The sequence below is a fragment of the Eucalyptus grandis genome, chromosome 10, assembly GCF_016545825.1.
Source record: "Eucalyptus grandis isolate ANBG69807.140 chromosome 10, ASM1654582v1, whole genome shotgun sequence".
Taxonomy (NCBI): Eukaryota; Viridiplantae; Streptophyta; class Magnoliopsida; order Myrtales; family Myrtaceae; genus Eucalyptus; species Eucalyptus grandis.
Window position 1 is genome coordinate 26,629,357 of NC_052621.1, and position 19,458 is coordinate 26,648,814.

Genomic DNA, 19,458 nt, shown 5'->3' on the forward strand with positions numbered 1-19,458 from the left:
AAAGAAGCGGTAGGTGGGGAATCTATCTTATATGCATCCTTCTATGCAGGGCTTGCTACTAGTTTCATTGCACAATTCATTGGTGCTTCGATTTTATCAGAAGGAATTAACAGAGCTCCATCTCCCAACTGAATTAAATCATTCTGTTTTCTTTGCTATGATGTCGAGAAGTTCCGTGATTCATCTGCAACAGAGCATTGCGAGAAGATAACTGGATCGACACCAGCAAAAGGGTAACGTTTGGTAAACTTATTCGAAATAAAAAATAAACAAACAAAGTTTGATAAATTTGTATAATTTTTTTATTTCTTTTATTTTTTTAATTATTTTATTTTATTTTTTCTATTTTCTTTCTTATTTATTTTCTTTTTTTCTTTTTATTTTTTCTTTTTCCTTTTTTTTTTTCTTTTTTGGCCGATCGCCGACCTCGCCCATGGTCGACGAGGGCCGACAGCCTCTTGCCTTGGCCGGGCGAGCTCAAGCTCGCCGGATCCGACGAGGCCGAGCTCGCCCAGATTTGACGAGGCCGAGCTCGCCCTCACCGACCGGCAAGGCGACGCCGACTTGGTGGTGGCCGGGCGGGCGAGCTTGGCTCTGGCCGGGAGGCCGACGCAGGTTGCCAGCCAAAGAAAAAAAAAAGAAAAAGAAGAAGAAAATAAAAACAGAAAAGTGTTTTTAAATTTTGTTTAAACAAGAAACAACTTTTTTTTGCTTTCTTATTGCTGTGAATGTTTTTAAACGAAAAATAATTTGGAACAAAACGCACACAAACGCATTGCATTTTTTTGCCCAGGGAACAAAAAAAGAAAAAAGTTGTTTAAAAACAGAAAAAACAAACGAAAAAAATGCATTAAGCTTTCCATATACGCATTTGAGGGGTTGAAGTCGAGTGGCACAGAAACTCCACATTATCTGGTGCAACCTGGAGTGGCGAACGGCTCCCGTGATATGGAATCGGAATCGCATAATCGCTTTCTATATAGAAAGGGCAAAAAAAAAAAACAGCAAAAGAAGGGCTCTCACATGGTGGGTGGGTCAGCAACTCCCCACGTCCCCTGATTGTGGAGTTCGCTTTAATCGTGGCTCCTCGCCTTTTTGCTTGTGGTCCTCAGAGAATGCTATTCAAACATCAAAATCTTTTGCATTGATTCCTGTTGTCTCGAAGAACACTGAAAAGCATCTGCCTGCCAGTAAGTCGAAGAGAGTCTCGATATAATTACAAAGGGTTTGTTTCTGCACATTAAAGAAAAACCATCTCAATTCTGCAGGCCACAGTAAATTTTATCGGGATGAAAAAGCTTAAGATACAACCAATTGCAATCGTTTTAATCCCAGGAAGTCCAATTCATTTGGCATCCCTGAAGAACCGGCACGGCACAAACAAAGCTTCGTTGACATTTTTCTTGACGTGAGCAAAACATACTGCGGGGTTTGAACTCCATGAGATTGTTCAGTGGCCACAGCAATGACTTCTGAACCTCGACACCTGTCGAGCTAGAATGGTACATCAATCAACCGTCTGCTGCCCATTTGCGTCCATTCCACAACGCACAAAGCGCTCGAGATATTTTGGGACGAGCGTAATGGGGCGACACATTAAAAACCAAAGTAAATGATGGAACCAGCCAGATATATAAATGTCAATCGGAAAAGAGAGTCCTTAATCAGTACAATGACCCGGAAATTCCCATTGCACTCACAAAGATTCGATCTTGACAACCATGAGTCCTTGACAACTTTCAAACGGAAGAAAGAAAGCATCTTTTTTTCCTCTTCTGATCTAGCTTTGTAAATGACCCACTTCAAGAGTTATAAAACAATACTATTCTTCTACTCATAAAAGAAAAAGCAAAATGAAGAGAGCCGTGAACGATTGACCAATCAGTAATTGGCATTTCTAAAAGCTGGAATCACATCTAACTGAGAGATTTACAACTGGGCTTATCATCACACCTAGAGCAAGAACCAGACCCATCATCTCCAGAACCACAAATCCAGATCCACAAACCCTAAGACACAAACCGAAACAAACGTCCTAAGCCCTCTCGCCCCTGATCCTCCTAGCGAGCTGGATGTCCTTGGGCATGATGGTGACCCTCTTCGCGTGGATGGCGCAGAGGTTCGTGTCCTCGAAGAGGCCGACCAGGTACGCCTCCGCCGCCTCCTGGAGGGCCGCGACGGCGCTGCTCTGGAACCGGAGGTCGGTCTTGAAGTCCTGGGCGATCTCCCGGACCAGCCGCTGGAACGGGAGCTTCCTGATCAGCAGCTCCGTGCTCTTCTGGTACTTCCTGATCTCCCGCAGCGCCACCGTCCCGGGCCTGAACCTGTGCGGCTTCTTCACGCCGCCGGTCGCCGGGGCCGACTTCCGGGCGGCCTTCGTCGCCAGCTGCTTCCTCGGGGCCTTCCCGCCGGTGGACTTCCGGGCCGTCTGCTTCGTGCGAGCCATTTCCGGTCACGAAATTAGGGTTCTTTCGTGCTCTGGTTTTCGCGAAGGAGGTATGGAAGGAAAGGAATGGCGATGGTGGGAAATGGAGAAGTCGCGAGCGTCGTATTTAAATTGCTGTTTTTTTTTTTTTTTGGGAAGAGGCGGGAGATTTTCGAAAATTTCGAGGAGTTTCCGAGGAAGAGGTGGCGCGAGGAATCTGGACCGTTGGTGTGCAGAAGAATCGACGACGGAGAACGAGTGTGCTGGCGAGACGGGGATCGCGATCCGCGTCGCCTAAACGACAGCCAATAGGATTTCAAAACCTCCTAAAACATGTTTTCAGCTCTCATGTGGCAAGGGGAGACTAAGAAAAAAGCTCTAGCAATGGAGAAACTTCAATCTCAATTCCATTCAATTAGTCAAACATAAATTACAGAGAATGGTGAAGTTAATGAACTCTCTCCATCACACTAATCCAACCGATCAAAAATACCATAACAAATCTACCAACATCCAATGAATAACTTTCGGATCCCTCATGACCCGTATCAACATATATACAAAAAAGAAAAGAAAAGAAAAATCTTCAACGGCCTTGCCTCGTTACCAAACCGATTGCCATTAAGATGCAGAACAGACATGCCGTATAAAAATCGACTCTAAAATCCTGAAGTCCTTCCAGCCCTTGCTAGCTAATGAGCTTAGGATCCCTTGAGAAGACATCTCAGTCTCAAGATATGCAGCACAAAACCACCATATCATGAACAAAACTTGGCGTGCAAGAAAGCGAAGACGGGTCATGCGGACATCTTACTTCTACCTGCCAACTTGCTCACTCTCAAGGACTTCGTCTAAGAGATCGTCAAGGATCCAATCCTCCAATTCGAGCGCCACACACTCCCCTTCCCACTGGAGGTTCAACCAACCATCTCCCCTCGCCAGATCCCGAGCCATCACTTCATCGAATGTCTGGTCCTGCTCCGGCCCGATGCGATGCCAGTTCACTCTTTTCCAGACCTCCTCGAGCATGTGCTGACCCTTCGGGATCGGTCTGCCATTGGTAGCAAAGGAGAAGGCTTTGGGGAAGAAAGCCAATGATGGCTCGAAGATCTCGAGCAGTGCTTCATTGACTAGATCAAACAGAAGCTGGTGGTTGCTGTACGTACCAGCAACCTCATCCGAGCATCCTAGCTCGTGGCCCGCTGCGCAATCCTCCAAATCATCTAATAACTTGGGGTTCAGCGGTTGGTCTGTGGTTTGCCACCGTTCGAATTGCTCACTTTCAAAGACACCAGATAGGTTGAGCAAGTGACTTACGTAGTTAAAGTCTGCCTCATCCCTTTTATCCAAGTGCAAAGGCTTTAAGAAATGGTCTACAATGTTGTTTTTCATCCCAGTCTCCGTATCATTTAAAGCTTCGCAAGATACCATCGAAGCTTCCAGGACAGAGCTGCTGGGCAGGTTTGCATGAGAACCCGGCTCCTCCAGATGAATGCAACCTGAAGCAACAGTGGATCAATTTGTCACAACCAACTCTTGCACATGAGACATAAAGTAGCAGACTGATGAATAGTAAAATGCATTCCGATAGCAGGTCTGATTATGAACTTGGATTGACTAGGATCAGACAACGCATATAACAATTTAAAGAGGATATGAATTGTAAGATCTGCATTCAAGGACACGACTGATCTTAACATGCTTAAAAAATGCCATTTCCGTAGCACTCTTGACAGTAAAAACCAGGTAATTCCAGGCGAATGATGCGAAAATGGAACTTGGCTTTGAGATGTAGTTGATACCATTTGAGGGCAAAAACTCCCCCGCCGTAGCTTTGTCGTCCTTTGGAAAGGGTTTGGGACAACAAACTGAACTTAGTTCACCTACTTGACCGACGGCTTCCCATGTGATAGACATCTCCCGTTCATGCAGGGCACTGTTATCCTCCCTTGCCGATTCAACAACATTGTCACTATATTCAACAGTCTTCTGATCAAAAGCTACAACTGCACTGGAGCGCAATTCAGTACTAGTCTCTGCATCATCACCATCACCGTCTTCTTCTTCATCTTCTTCTTTTTCTTGAATATCTTCAAGGAACCTGACCTCCGAACTATCTTGTAGTGGAGCACTTCCATCAGGATTTGAAGGAATAGCTGAAGAATTTAATCTGCTGCCCGAATCACACTCAGTAATCCCACGGAGATCACCATCCTTCATCACTCGCATGTCTGAACAAATAGCATCTAAAGAAACCACACCAAGGAGGAAAGATAGGCTTTCAGGATCCGGAAGGGAGAGTCTCCTTCTGAAAGATTTACGCGAATGCCCAACCGAGGAATTCCTGTCTTCGTCTGTCAATTTTAGGCTCTTGGAATGATGCAGGTTAGGCTCCCTCCCATAAGCGTTCTCGAATAACTGAGAATATCTATCCAGCGACTCATGTATAGAGGAAGTTCTTTCCATGTGGTTTGGCTTACTCACGGTGGTCCAGTTTTCGCCATCCTGGTACTGGGAATTTTCAGAAATCTCTTTCGTGTCGGCAGGAGAACTAGATCCATGAGAAATTCTGTCAAGGACAGCATCAGCTGGCGCCTTTTCTTTTCTTTCTTCTTTAAATGCACGCCTTATTCTACGCTTGATGCGTTTTATCTGATTCGTGACCGTCTGATTCCATCTGTGCACGTTATTCAGGTGGGATTTGCCCGAGGAAGAAGCCCTATCTTCCCGCTTCATGGCACCGCTCTGCACTGATTGTATGTCGTGATTTTGTAGCGAGTTGGATGAGGTGAGGCTTAGCCCCGGAGTGATTGTTGTTGGCTTTTCACCCTTTGGGAAAGACCACATTTCACTTTGCTTGTGCTCAAGAGTGCTTGGCCTATGAGATCTAGCGCCTGATGCATCGGCCACGGGAAATGATCGAGACTTTGTGAAGCTTGCTTTTCTAAAGGATGTCTGCTGGCCATGGTATTGTTTCACAATACCCGCATGTGAATCTTGCTGTTGGGCGACATTGGGTAGGGAATCCTTGTTTACGTTGATTCTCACTGTCTCGGTCTTATCTTTGTCGTGTCGCTGCAAATTTTTCGCACCCTGCCCATGGTCCATCATCTTTTGCTTCACTTCTCCACCTCTATCGGAGAGGTGGGCTCTTTTTCCAGCACCAACCTCCTCCCCTGTCCTTAGTGAATAAAGGTCCTGCAATGTGGGGATTGGAGGGTCGGCTCCGTCATGAAGGATTATAAGAGGATCTGTCCATTCGGCTTTTAATTCATCAAGGATGGAATCGGTGCGGTGATTTCGACGTAAAAGAAAGTTCAAAATCCAATCTTGATGGATCTTTTGCTCAGGCGCATCTTTTGCAAGTACTTCTCTGGTGCTACTCACAGGAACATCGTCGAGAGAACTAGCTTCTATGCTAGGCCGTTCCTGCCGAAAGTTTCAGAATCAAAAGATATCCAAATTCATCGTTACACGTGTGCCAGCAAAAGCATTCTGATTAAGGATTGTGGTGATTGAAATGAGAATTTTCCAATAGAGCCAGCAATTCAATGGTATAAATTGAGAGGTGTACACTGAAATTCAGAGTTAAAAACACGAATTTACCAGTAGATGCTCTGCTTCATCTTGCCCTTGACCAGTCTCCCAGCTGAAGGAAATTGTTTTTGGTGTAGCGCAACCTGAAACCAGAGGAAAATAAACTCGGATAAGAACTGCGAGAGATAGAACAGGAATGCGAGATCCAAAGCTGTCATAGTTGATGCAATACCATAAAATGTCAAAGCACTGATACCTGCAGTTAATGCGGTATTTCAGAAAAGGAATGTGATATCTACAGCCACCCAAGCAATTTTGATATTCCGGTTGGTTGCATAATATAAAGTTATCCTATTCATTGATTAATTCAAGCGAAAAAATTCCTCACGGTGCTAGACATTTTCTATTATCGAAATTGGTAACATGGATAAGGAAAGCTGGGTAATCGGATCATCGGTGTCAGGAAACAGGATACCTGGAAGAGTACTTAGTCATTGCCAAAAGAGTAGTCCCGTATCAACATAGGAAACGGTCTCTTGGACGCAGGAGCGACCATTTGATATTGAAAAGGTTCTTACTTCCCTCTTTTTCATTATTATAGTGGATAAATGCAAAAGGCAATAAAACTAGCGACATGGGAGGATGAGGCAATACTGACATGGCTTACGAATGCGGTGTTTTCTTCCTTGATGCTCTTTTCCGTGAAGCGCTTTCCTGACATTCCTGACGTGACGCCTGTAATGATAGTCGAGGATGTGAAGTAACCCCCACCAGCGACCCTGATGACTGTTCTGCAGTTGGATGCCATGATCTCTCCACTGGACGTCCCCTTCCATCCGTGAGAGCTCGAAGCGCAAGAGCGCACCTAAAGTCTTGAATGGTGCTTTAGCTATTTACCGAAAGTAATGTCGCGAGACCTGACTTTATCGCTGGAACCTGAATCAACATAGGAACGCACTACATGAGCGAAAGTTCGCATTTTTCAGAGTTGTACACCAACAAGTCCATACCCGGAGATGGGTACTATCCCCAAGTACAGTTCAAAGCACCAAAGATTCCTGTGACCTTGTTATCATCAACATCAAGAACCAAATAAGTTCAGTTTTATAATGAACCCAATGACAGAGCACAACCCTCGGCAACCCGAGAACCACTTTTGACTCTCTTTCCCAAAGATATGAAACGCTCTAGAATCGCATGCCCAATTCATTCTTAACCTTCTAATCAGACGATCCTGCACCAGACTACAGACTTCAATGGACAGTGAACTACTTCCCGCTTTTAACTACCGATCGAAAGATTGTGTTTTGAACATGTCCAACTGCAGATTTTCTGTACTTTAAAAAGGAACGAAAGATAGGCGTTCGGGTGACTACCGTTTGCTATACAGAAAGGCAAGGTTCACAGTTGCACGCAGAGTTAAGGCAGCAAAGTGAACGCAGAGGTGCAAATTAGGCGACAGAAGTCAAAATTAAAAGAGACGGAAAGGGTTTGTTCAACTCCTCGCCTCGTCCCTCGGCAAAAACGATCATACCCCCCAGAAGCGAAACGAAGAAGAAACTGGGCATACAAAACAAGCTCTCGACATTTGAATCAGCAGCAGAATTGAAGACAACAGACCTCGGAGTTTGCTCCCTTCAAGATTCGATGCTTCTTCTGATGGAGTTGAGACAGGGCAAGGCTCGGTCTGACTAAGCGTGGACTGCTCTTAAGAAAGATCAGAAAGGGTGTCTGAACAGATGGCAACCAGGAATTGCAAGAATCAAACTCTCGTAAAACCAAAAAAAGTTTGTGTGGAACAGCAAAAAGGGTTGATTTTTACGATCGGAAAGACGAGGAGGAGGAGGAGGGAGGAGTCGTTAGCGGTAGTTGTCCAAGAAGGCAAAATGGCTGACCAGCACCCACAAAAAATGGCGCGCTAGATACGCTAAAGTAGTAAGAAAACTCCCAAGACTGGTCCACTCTCTCGCTCCACCTTGTTTTGGCCCGGTCCAAATTGCAACAACCGCGAAGTCAACCAAATCAAGTCAACGAAGTAAAGCTCCATGACGTTTCTTGCTCGTTACCACCAAAAAGAAAGATAACCAGAAAGGCAAGAGAGGAGAAAGCTATGGGGTTGGTTCGGGGAAGGAGAAAGTTCAGCTGACCAACCCGGGATCATCACGTTGAAATGAATGAATCCCCTGCTCACTGTGGGTCATGAGGAGTTGGTGAACTTGCCCTCCTTCGGATTAAATCCCAATTCTTTGTATGGGGACTTATGGAAAAATGCGCAGACATGCGTGCGTCAAGAACGGGAGAGAGAGAGATGGAGAAACAAGGAGATGGCCAATCATGGAGAGAGAGATGTAGACCTCTGTATTGAGGGTGCAAGTAAGCTTTTTATTTAGGGCATTTCGTGAAACTTAAGAACGAGAAACGTTTGACAAGAAAGGGGTTACGGACTTTCTTAATTACTCGAGGCTAAAACTATCGATAGTTACATAGGGGTGCATATACAGTTACAAGATAGATTTGGATTGATGGCGGTCAAGGGTACTATTCAGGTCTTGGCTCAATTCCGTATCTATTTTGGTAACAAAAAATCACAAGAGCATGGTACTGTACTTGCAAGAATTCGGCCATCTTGAAAATCTTCATGAATGATGTCACATCTCTAAATCTCCAACGCCGTGCTATTGATTCAACCAAAAGAAAATTGCGTCGAGCTATCCATCGGTCCCTAATCGTCGCCGTAAGATCTGTTCATCTGCTCACGCATCCGTCACAACCCCCCTTCTCCTACTCCAAAGTGGAGGGGTCTCTTTCGCAGACTTTGGAAGATGGAGGTCAGGGGTAAAACACAAGCTTTCACATTGAACGTTTCAAAGTTTCAAAGCCTGTGTTGGACCGGAATTCACCTCGGATGTTTTCAACGTGGGACTTGTGATCGGTGGGGATTGAAGGGGGCCTTCGAGAAGAGAGGAAAGGACTTCGGTTTCTGGGGACGACGTCGCGGGTACGACTTTGTCAAACGTTGTTCAGACGGATCGTACAAATCCATAATCCACGAAAACGCGATCAAATGAAGAAGGAGGAGACTAGTCAAAAGGGTTGCGCACGTTTTCGCAACATTGATACGACTCCACGGCCATAAGACACGACACTTGAAAACGACAGCAGAGGAATAATAAGACTCGGCGTTGGGCTCATGTTGGCGTTGGACTGCTTGCTTGACTTTACTTCTTTGAACTGACTGAAGGGAAGCCATGTGGCCTTCGTGTGTCTGATTTCAATGGGCTTTTCTGGCTTCTTCTCTAGATGGGTCTGCAGGTAAACCGATTTAGGGTGCTTTGATGGGCCCTGTTTGAGCCTCGACCGAAGAGGGTCGCGAATGTCTCCCGATGAGTTTCATGTTCGAGCGCCAGTACACGCCTCACCGGAAAACCTGAGCTCAGCAAAGCGAGCCCGTCGTCGAGTGGGCCATTGAAGTAGTAGACTGTTATTGACGAGTCAAACCAGCAGATCGGTTAGGACCCTTTTATCCATATTGACTTTCCGTGCTGCTGGCATCGAGAGCGATTCCCAATCATCATGATTGAGCTAGCAAAACTAAAAATTTACGCATCCTTTAAAAAAAAACTCAAATGAACAAGATGAAATTATATCTAAAAGTCGGATTTTGAAAGCCCTTTTTATCCATACCATCGTTATCTACAAGTTATTTTGCTTTACAAGACCTAGCATTAAGCTCTTTCAAAAAATTCTAGTAGATTGAACACCAATATAGTCGAATTATCCATAAGGACCGAAGTAAATATCATTAAAAGTTCAAAGATCGAATTAGATATCAGCCAACAACACGAGGACCATTCTCGACATTGTGCCTATGGTATCAATTACGTTTTGGCACGTAATATTTTCTCTTAGGACATCTGCAGAACTTGTTTCAAACCCTAATCAGCTCAAGACCAGGATGGGAGGAATCGTGCCAACTCTTGCCGCGTACATCCCCATCACGCGAATCCTATCGGATTCCATCTCGTTCCCATGATTGAGAGGTACCAAAGGCTGAGATCAAAAAGAGCAGCATCTCTGCAACAAAATAAGTTTGTTTAACGGAAGGATTAGCAGGTGCAAAAACCAGGGGCATGATTGCCGGTGATGGGACATCATGATCGGCAACGGGGGGAGCAGCATCATGAAGCATGAGCATGAGATGCAATGATGCGCCATGAGAGTGCGTGTTCGCCTTTCTTTTTCCCTCCTCCCCTCCTTATTTCTCAGCATCATACCCACATTATATCAGATCTCTGCCCCAGCTTTGCAACTTTAATTAAGCAAAAAGGGCTTTCCCTTTAACAATTAATTTGCGCATGTACAAAACGGAACACATGCAGTACGAAGCGCGATCCCAGAGAATGCTGGGTTAGGCAGATCCTGTTTCGGCCATTAGCTTAAATGTTTTTAAATTCCTCTTCGATTGATCCCTTTAGCATTGGAGAAATTATCTTTCGCTCAGATTTTGAAGAAAATTATGTGATACCTCGCTTCTCAAAATGGTTTTCTCCGAACTAGGCTCGTCAAACGGGTGGGTCGGGTGAAAAATGGTTTGACTCAAAATACTCATTTTCATACCCAACCCAACTTATATTACTAAAATACTTATGTTTTTAATCAAATATAAGAAGACTTATACCCAAACTGATGTGAAAACATGGAGCAAATGACTACAAGATTGAGTAAGGTCGAGAGAGAGAGTTATAAAGATGGACTACATCTAAATAAACTATTAACCAATTTAATATCAATATTAACTTATTTACTGAATATTATTAACTCATTTAATCACCAGCTCATCAAATACGGGTTAAAAAAATAAATTTATAATCCATTTTGACGGATCTAATATAAATCAACCAAGCTTTTGTTTCGGCGGATTAATAAGGTTGTCCATGAAGTTATGGAGGTATTTCGTGAATAAAAAATTTACTAGAGTACTTGAAATGTGCGCCCTGATTTGTACCGACCCTAGAAAAGAATTCCTCTCGCAGCACTGCGATTAGATACGAAGCAGCCTCCAACGCTTATTTAAAGCAAAAAAGAAAAGTACGTTCCCTGTCAACGCAAAAGAGCCAGCACGTGGAGTGTTCATGCTAGTGTGGCAGTGATCTACATGATTGGAAAAGCAGCTTATACCCCCATCCGGATCTAATTGCTAATTGCTGGCTGATGAGTGGCGTAGATTTGTAGAGTATGGACTGATCAACAGGAATCGTTAGCATGTAAAAGTGTAAAGCCGCCGAAGTGGTCCTCTCCACACACACACACACACCCCCTCATCATGTCTACGATGCGGTGAAATCCAAGCAATCCTCTGTCTCTCTCTCTCTCTCTCTCTCTCTCTCTCTCTCTCTGTAAGAGGATGATTAGAGGTTTTCGACCTTTGATCGAGTCGATCCGAAGTCGACGAGCTCCATCTCGAGAGAGTTGATCTAGCTCAGATCCGTGTGGAGAGAGAGAGAGAGGCCACGTTCGATGTCAAGATTAGAGAAATTCGCGACGGCATATGTACGCGAGAGTCGGCTCTCCCAACTAATAGCAGGCTAACCCTAGTTCTATAAAAAAAAAATTAAGAAAGTGTATATAGTTTTGTGACGAAGTTGACTAGCATGGATGGATGGACCTCACGGCTTGTCAGCCATGGCATGCCATGCTCCTCGCCATCTCCCTCTTTGGTCCTCCCCAGTGGACCTCAGTTCCTGCATAATAGATCAATCCCACATTCCCTTTTTCATCATTTCGATTGATGAAGCTATAATCATTCAAAAGCCAGTATAATTATTCAAACTCGAGTAGAACCTCACCAAACCTCGACTCAATCCATTTTCAGCGGGGAATCCTAGGGCAAATGGCGCCACCAAAGCCTCGTCATGCAAAGTGCAGAAAACAAAGCAAAACCCGGGAAAGCAATCAAGAAAATGTTTGACATTATTCGCACCACAATCATGCAAAGATTGACCGCGAGCAGCCTTCAATAATAGCTTCTTGCATTGGGGAGACTCATGATTCGTTGTCTGAACGACTATTCTCCTTATGAACCGAAAACCCTTGCCTGCATATGATTATGTTCAACACACCTAGTGATGGGGAATTGTTATGTTGTGCTCAAAATGGGTTTTGACGTGTGTGTTGACTAATCATCTTGGGTTTGAAAATATACATGTTTGCCATCAATCCAACACTTGCTTACGCACAGGAGCAATTTCTTCCACTAAGCACTTATGGATCTTTGAATATTTTTATCTTTTTCTCACTAATTTGCCCTCTAGAGCCAAAAATATTAAAAAGAGAAAGAGAAGTACGACATGCTCATTCTACAGGAAAAATTACGAAAATGACCATAAACCTATCGTGTGAAATTATTTCAATACTAAACTTTTGATTTTGTCAATTTCGTCCTAAATCTTTTGACGATTATTAATGTAGTCTTTCCGGCAATTATTGCGGGCAATCACTAATATGAGCGCCAGCTATCTTACGTGGCATGACTGGCATTAATATGGACAATTTTTTAAATCTTTGTGAACTATTTATTTTTTTTTGTTCTTTTCTTTTTCCTTTTTCCTCAATTTAATTTCTCTTCTTTTCCCTTTTCTCTTTTCTTCTTCTTCATCTACCGCCATCCTGCGGTTGCCGTCCGCCGCCACCCACCGCCGTTTGCCAATAACCGGTCCGGCGAGCTCGCCGGAGACTCGCTAGGCCGTGGTGAGGTCCGACGAGGCCAAGCCTTGCCGAGGCTAGGCGAGCCTCGCCGATAGTAGGCGAGCCTCGCCCAACCCCGGCGAGGTCGGCACGGCCATCGACGAGGCTCGGCCTCGCTAAATGGGGCAAGCCCTACCCGGTTGCCGGCGACGCTCTAGTGAGGTCGCCGCCCCTCGTCCGGCTCTGGTCACCGAAGAAGAAGAACAAGAGAGAGAAAGAAAAAAAAAGGAAAAAGGAAAAAAAAAAATTATTTAAAACTTAAAAGAATTTGATTTGGAACGTAATCAATGAGCATGGTACCAAATGCAATTCTATTCCATAATCAGAAATTTTTTACAGATACCAAACAGCTTAAAATGCTTAGAAATTGTTCCCGATAATAGAATTAAAAAGAATCATTTTTTATCAAAATTTGTTTCCGGAAATAGAATCGTTACCAAACGCACTCTTAGTATCCATAAAATAAGTTTAAGAATTTTCGGGTGATTTTCTCGATTTCGTCCACTATGGGATTTTTTTGGACACGCGTATTTTTTCTAGAGCTACACGTGTACACAAAGCCTCGCCCATTCGCATGCAACGAGAATCGTGAGTACACTTCCAAATTAAATCCGATTCACATTAGTAACAAAATCAACACGTTCTGGCGGAGCCATCGATCGGGGCCATGGCTATTGTGTCTAAACCAACAAGATATTAAAAAGAAAAAGAAAAAACTGACGTCGATCGATCTCTTGTGCCCACCTCCCTTGGTGAATTATAGATAGCTAAAGAGCTTGACGTGGGCATACATAGCGACGAGAATAGGAAAGACGATGAATGCTAAAATGGACGAATTATTAGCTTAAATAATACGAAGAGCCACTCTCTATATGCTAAACGATCGCCCTTTTCGCAGGCATTTTAGGCCGGCTACAGTATGGTACGGTAGATTAGATATGATAGACTCATAGTTTATTTTGGTTCTTTTTTAAATTTCTGGGATAATGGACCATCCCCTATTGCCGTCCAAGACCTTAATTAGAAAGTGTCGCCATATGTTTTCTAAGAGAGAGAAAGAGACAAAAGTAATATGCATGCAAACTTTGGAGGTCAAACTTTCTATAACATTTTACTTAAAAATTACTTGCCGGCAATCTCATTTATTCTTAAACGCTCCTGTCATAACCGTGTAAATCCTACACGTATGAATGAAAGAACTACCGTGAAAATGCATTATACGTAATAAAATGGAAATCCTAAATTTGACGAGTAGAATTATTTATGGAATAAAATTTAGAATTCACGATACTCATGCGTTAATATAAAACTTTTAAGATATTTATAGCGACACCGAATATACTCGGGAAAAGGGGCATTAAGATTGCTGATTAACGTACTTGTCTTTTCGCATTATATTATGTTAACAACTGCGGATTAGCTCGATGAGAACAGGTGGTTTTCCTGTAGCGAAGCACGTGCAGCATGCATCAAAAAGTTACTCAGAAAGCCATGTAAAACATAGAAAAAGCAGTCCCTCCCTCCTCCCTCTTTAAGGAGATCTTTTATAGTTTTTTCTTTAAGCTTCTTGTGTCCGACCTGATTCGACTCTCTCTTCTTTTTCTCAGTTCTTGTTTAACGTGGATGTCGCCACATATTTGTTGCATCGGATCCTTCGCCGAAGTGGGTTGAGACATTAGAAATTCTATCCCTCCCCCACCCCCACCTTCTCTCTCTCTCCCTCTCTCTCTCTCTCTCTCATGATCCAAAGCTTCCTCACAGCTAAAATCCAAAGAATCTTGCAAAAAGAATTCGCTAATTAAAGACCCAGAAAAAAAAAATTAAATGGTTTCTTTTGGTTAAGATGCAGCCTACTCCTATATTACAACTTTACCGTGTATACGGCGTACGATTTTGACTATACAACCATTAAAACTTTTCAACTCGACTAATTTCACGGATGTTGTTGCATTATATGTTAAATTAGACTTTACTCACGGAATGATAGTGATTGGCTAGGTGCGAGATGCCGTGATTTAACGGTGAAATCCACGGCATCCCAAGTCGAGTGTTTAATTTCAGATTCATCCGGTCTCTTTTAAGGTTTAAACGTGGGATTCTTACCGAACATGCACGTATAAATTGAGAAGTCCGCCTATTATATTAATAACCACCTCCCTTCATTGTGTCCTAGACTTCTCCGTCTCTAGCCTGAACCAAACCACTTCCTCCCCTCCTTCTCCTTCTTGTCACTTAGCTTCAAGCAAAGCTCAACTGCATTTGCCCCACGCACTCCCGTTCCTGCAAACCCTCGGTTCTTGGTTCCGACTTAGTTTTAGCTCTTAATCTTCGATGGGCACGGCAAGTTCTGAAGTTATCTTCATACCGAAGAGAGATCTCGACGCCATGGAAGACCTCGACAGCTTCTCGTCCAGGAAGACCTCGCCGGAATTTCAGAAGTTGGTGCCCAAGAACGGAGTGAGCGGGTTGTAGAATTTCCATCTCCAGGAGAACTCAGCAGCGTCGAAGAAGACGATGATGGTTTCAAGACCCCGACCCCGACAACAACTTCGTCAGGCCGGGAAGCAGAAGTCCCGGCGGCAGCTCAGTGCCCGCCGGCGCCGAGGAAGCCCCGAGCGGTCCGGTCAGCGAAGAGGAAAGACCGCAGTGCAGGAGTTGCCTTGCTTGACCTGACGGACGAGATCGATTCCCTGTTCCCGCCGGCGATCCGGAGACACTTATACAGTAAGATCAAGAAAGTGAAGTTGGAAAGCAACGCGACGGCATTGTGTTGAAAATTTGACTTTGTAAAATTAGTCTTTCGATGTGGAACTGATTATTCTGCTGATGTTTTTAACGAGAGATCCTTCGTAAGCTGTTGTCGTTGCGCTGTTCTGTCTCAACGAGAATGGAAACTTTCTCCTCGGACTTCATTTCCTTTCTTTTCCCTCTTTAGTAATCTCGTTATTTGGTTGAACGCTGCATTTCCCTCGCGTTCATCATGAACGAACCGCTTTCCTTTTTGAAGTCGAAACCCCGATGCTCGACTCCGACATGATCAAGCTTGAATTTTCACGCTCAAGTTAGGTTATCAAAATCGCCTGTGCAGCTAAAAAGGAAAATTGAAGTTGAGTCGAACTCGAACTGAATTACAGATGTCGAATTGAAGTATGAAAGTGTAATCAACACTGAGGTCTATTTCACATGCTCACTGGTAAGTTGATCATCTGCTACTGCTTACAAGTAAACGGGGATGATCTCCCGATTCGACTCGAGACAACAGCAGAAAAGCGCTTGGCTTTTATTGAACGAGAATATCTCAGACGGTCTTAAATGGCTAACGGGTCGAATTCCATTGATGCGCTAACTTAACAAGTTTGATGTGCGTGTGGTTTAGGCGTACAATAACATCCTCAACTCCTCATGCTATGGAAGTCCATAATTTCGTTTAGGTAATGTTCTCCCCAATATTCAATTTCCTCTCACCGAACATCTGATTGATGGGTTACAAATATGGACATCATTTACTTTTAATTTGAGTTAACCTTACAAATGGACAATGTCCTTAACTCATAACTCGCTCATCAAAGATGTGGTTAGAGGAACGAAAGGTCGTGGAGGCACGGCATATTAAATGGCAATGGCAATTAATACCTCGGATTCAGATGGGATACTGGGAACCCTGGGATGACGTGAGTGGATATCACGGACCCAAGAACATGTCATCCACAATGTCTGCATCGGATTCCCCTCATTCCCGGCACCACATGCAACCTCTCTCTCTCTCTCTCTTTCTCTCTCTCTCTCTCTCTCTCTCTCTCTCTCTCTTCTTGTTCAGCATTGACTTTGGCAAGAGAGAGAGAGAGAGAGAGAGATGCAGATTGCAGACATGCTCCATTTGTTTTTTCCATTGTATCTTTCTCTGTTCTTGAACCCTAATGGATACGAAAGGGATCTCTGTGTTCCCTCAAGATGGCACGCCGCCCATTGCCAGAGGGGTCTTTAAATGCTGCACCAGTTGCCACCTCCCAGGTTTCCTTTTTTTGCTGCGAGCCCTGATTCTCGTCTCATCTCGTCTCGATAATCTTTAATGTTTTAACCCTAGTTAGCCGGCACTGGCCATTCTTTATTGCTACATCTGGAAAAGAAGTAAAGAGGAAGGAGAAGGATTTATTTATGGAAACGATCATGGGGACGATACATGTATTAGAATCCGATATCATCGATATTATTTTCCTTTCTTTCTCTCGACTCGACCTTCCTTTTTGCCGAATACATTGTTTATATCATCGTCAGATTGATTTTTTTTTCTTTTGTTTATGCAAGAAAGCTTTTGGTTGCTCCAATGGGATGGCCGATCTATCATATCTCAACTGCTTTTCTGTGTATAAATAATGTGAAACGATGAGTTGGCCTTTAGTTCTATGGTAGGGGCCTTCTTTGGTCAGATGACCTCAACTTGAGACGAGATCATTTACTTCGTTTAGCATATCAAACTTAGCATACCGTTTTCATTGTAAGTAAAAGAAGACCTCGTTATCCACGAATCTCCATTAGAAAATTTGTATTTATTCTGTAGTAAAGTGTAGTTATAACTTATTATTAGTAACCTCATATATAAATAGAGTCTATTTGACGATGAAAATTATCGGTTCAGAATAAATTTTACCGTAAACAAATCATATTCATCATGAGTAGATTATACTTATCAAGAATAACTTGTATCTATCAAATAAGATGTTTATATTTGTCTGTATATACGATAAACAAATTGTATTTATTAGGAACTGCCACTAGTAAACCTTATTCACTCATGGTAAATTAGTTATTTTACCACAAACAGCATGCAGGTATCACGAACAACTTCTATTTACCAAGTACATATTACATGCATCAAGAATAACCTGCATTTACCCGGAAAAATTTATGGCTGTGATAAGCAATGGTAAACTGTATTGTTTTTACGTGGTAAAACCCAAATTGGCAAACCTCATTCAACATTTTCACCATGAAAGAATGAGATCGTTCTTCATCATTACAAGTCGTTAGTTCGTGAAAAAAATTAGGGATGAACAAGACGAACTGATTGAACTGGGAATCACTCAAACTAAATCTAATTAGTCGGTTCAGTCCGACTACCAGTTTCTAGAAATGGAACCGGTGTTCAGGCAATCCATTTCCCAATCCCAAGGGGCAATTGGACTAAACCAGACGGCCTAGACAGATATTTTATTTTTATTTTTTAAATGTCTCATGTCCGCCTCATCTCCTCTTTTGGTCTTTCGCTTTCACCTCACAATCAGTTCCACTTGACTGCCAGGGAACTCTTATCTTATTCCCTATTCTGGGATAGGACTAGACCGGAGTGGGAACCGATCACCCCTAATGAATATCACTCATACTCTGTAAATATGTGAAAAAGATTTACCGGGAATGTATAAGGGTTACCGCAAACAAACGACGGGACCTGCTGACGGATAAATTGAGATGGCGATGCACATATTTCGTGTGGCGTTATCTCTTTATATTTTTCCTGCAGAAAGTCAAATGATAATGTTGTAAAGTATGAATTGGGGAATATAAAGTCATGTGCAGTAGGTATATCCCGGAGGAATTAAAGTAAAAAAGATTCATTGGCGCTTGGCCGGTTAGCTACGGACCATGCAAGAACCAACAACGCATTTAAAAGTTCGTAGCACTTTTTGACTTTTCTACTAGCGCCAATTAATATATTCGCTAGCCGAATAAAAAAGCCAGTGTCTTGATCTATGTTATCTTTGCAAGAGCATATCCAATTGTTTCGATGACAATTGAACAGATTATTTAAGGCGAGATTTTTCATAAAAGTCAAAAAGAAAAATGAAAAACAGAATGGTTAGTCGAAAAAATATGGACTATTGAGCCATGAAACTTTCATTTCATGCATTAAAGTCTTTAAACTTGTCACGGTAGTTCATTTTAATCCTTCTGTTAGCTCCATAGGAATTTAGTCAACGGAAAATTTACGTGACTTTCTTTTTCCATGAACAGCGAGGTAGGATTGAAAGATAATTTTGAAAAGCTGCGTGACAATTTTTGTTTGCTTAAAAACCGACAAACTTAATGAAAAGCCTAGAGGGTACTTGCAATTGTAAGTTTTATGGCTCAATTGATGATAAATGTTTGGATTTTGCTAAGTGATCGTCCTGAAGAAATGCATGTCAAAGTGCGAATTGGACTGCCAAAAGAGGAAGTGCGATTGTGGTTTTCATGGACGAGCTTACTTGTAATCAGGCCCGTTCGTAGTTCGGGCTGACGAAATAATAGCACAGACGATTGGGCCAGGACGGGCCCAGTAAGCCCAACCGGCCATTTGCAAGCCGGCCCATGACTTCAAAAAGGGCCGAAGAGTCTCGCCGGAGCAAGTGTTGGGTCGGGCCGGGTTGGTTTTGGGTCACATTCTAAATCACTTAGATGCAGTACATGCAAAAGAAAACCATCACAAGATTTCAATACTGTTAGGTAAGTTGATTGGCTATCCGCAAAGTTAGTCTCTTGAAATTTTATAAGGCTCACACAACGTTAATCAACTCTAAGATAACTATAGAAAGACACGAAAGCTCCTTAGAAAATAACATACTTATTCCATCACTTACTTTTATTGGAATGTCTCATTTTCAATTTTTTTCCCCAACTAGCTTATCTCCTTGATCTGGGTCTCGAGTTTGAGCATGCAAATTCTTTTTGGTGTGACAGTCAAATGGTATTTTGAATCAAATCTCCTGTATCAAATC

General features: G+C 43.1%; 3 protein-coding genes across 3 annotated transcripts; 1 reads left to right on the plus strand and 2 right to left on the minus strand.

Annotated features, from left to right (window-relative positions):
* Positions 1–1,663: 1,663 nt before the first annotated feature.
* LOC104422497 (histone H3.2) lies at positions 1,664–2,530 on the minus strand. Its single transcript, XM_010034828.3, has one exon. The coding sequence runs from the start codon at positions 2,444–2,446 to the stop codon at positions 2,036–2,038; it is 411 nt and encodes a 136-aa protein (XP_010033130.1). The 5' UTR covers positions 2,447–2,530; the 3' UTR covers positions 1,664–2,035.
* Positions 2,531–2,810: 280 nt separating this feature from the next.
* LOC104422498 lies at positions 2,811–7,859 on the minus strand. The gene is made up of 5 exons (XM_010034829.3): positions 7,583–7,859; positions 6,621–6,898; positions 6,032–6,105; positions 4,228–5,854; positions 2,811–3,924 (listed from the first exon to the last, which is right to left on the minus strand). The coding sequence occupies exons 2-5, from the start codon at positions 6,796–6,798 to the stop codon at positions 3,242–3,244; spliced, it is 2,562 nt and encodes an 853-aa protein (XP_010033131.2). The 5' UTR covers positions 6,799–6,898; positions 7,583–7,859; the 3' UTR covers positions 2,811–3,241.
* Positions 7,860–15,057: 7,198 nt separating this feature from the next.
* Positions 15,058–15,622, plus strand: LOC108955470 (cyclin-dependent protein kinase inhibitor SMR10; the record flags this gene model as incomplete). The annotated part of the gene is made up of 1 exon (XM_018863319.2): positions 15,058–15,622. A coding segment is annotated over one exon (423 nt), but the record flags the coding sequence as incomplete, so codon positions are not given.
* Positions 15,623–19,458: the final 3,836 nt, after the last annotated feature.

Coding starts and splice junctions, on each gene's coding strand:
- LOC104422497 (XM_010034828.3), bottom strand. CDS start 2,446: ATGGCTCGCACGAAGCAGACGGCCCGGAAGTCCACCGGCGGGAAGGCC.
- LOC104422498 (XM_010034829.3), bottom strand. CDS start 6,798: ATGGAAGGGGACGTCCAGTGGAGAGATCATGGCATCCAACTGCAGAAC. Junction 5,855..6,031: donor ATGAAGCAGAGCATCTACTG/GTAAATTCGTGT, acceptor AACTTTCGGCAG/GAACGGCCTAGCATAGAAGC. Junction 3,925..4,227: donor GGAGTTTTTGCCCTCAAATG/GTATCAACTACA, acceptor CTGTTGCTTCAG/GTTGCATTCATCTGGAGGAG.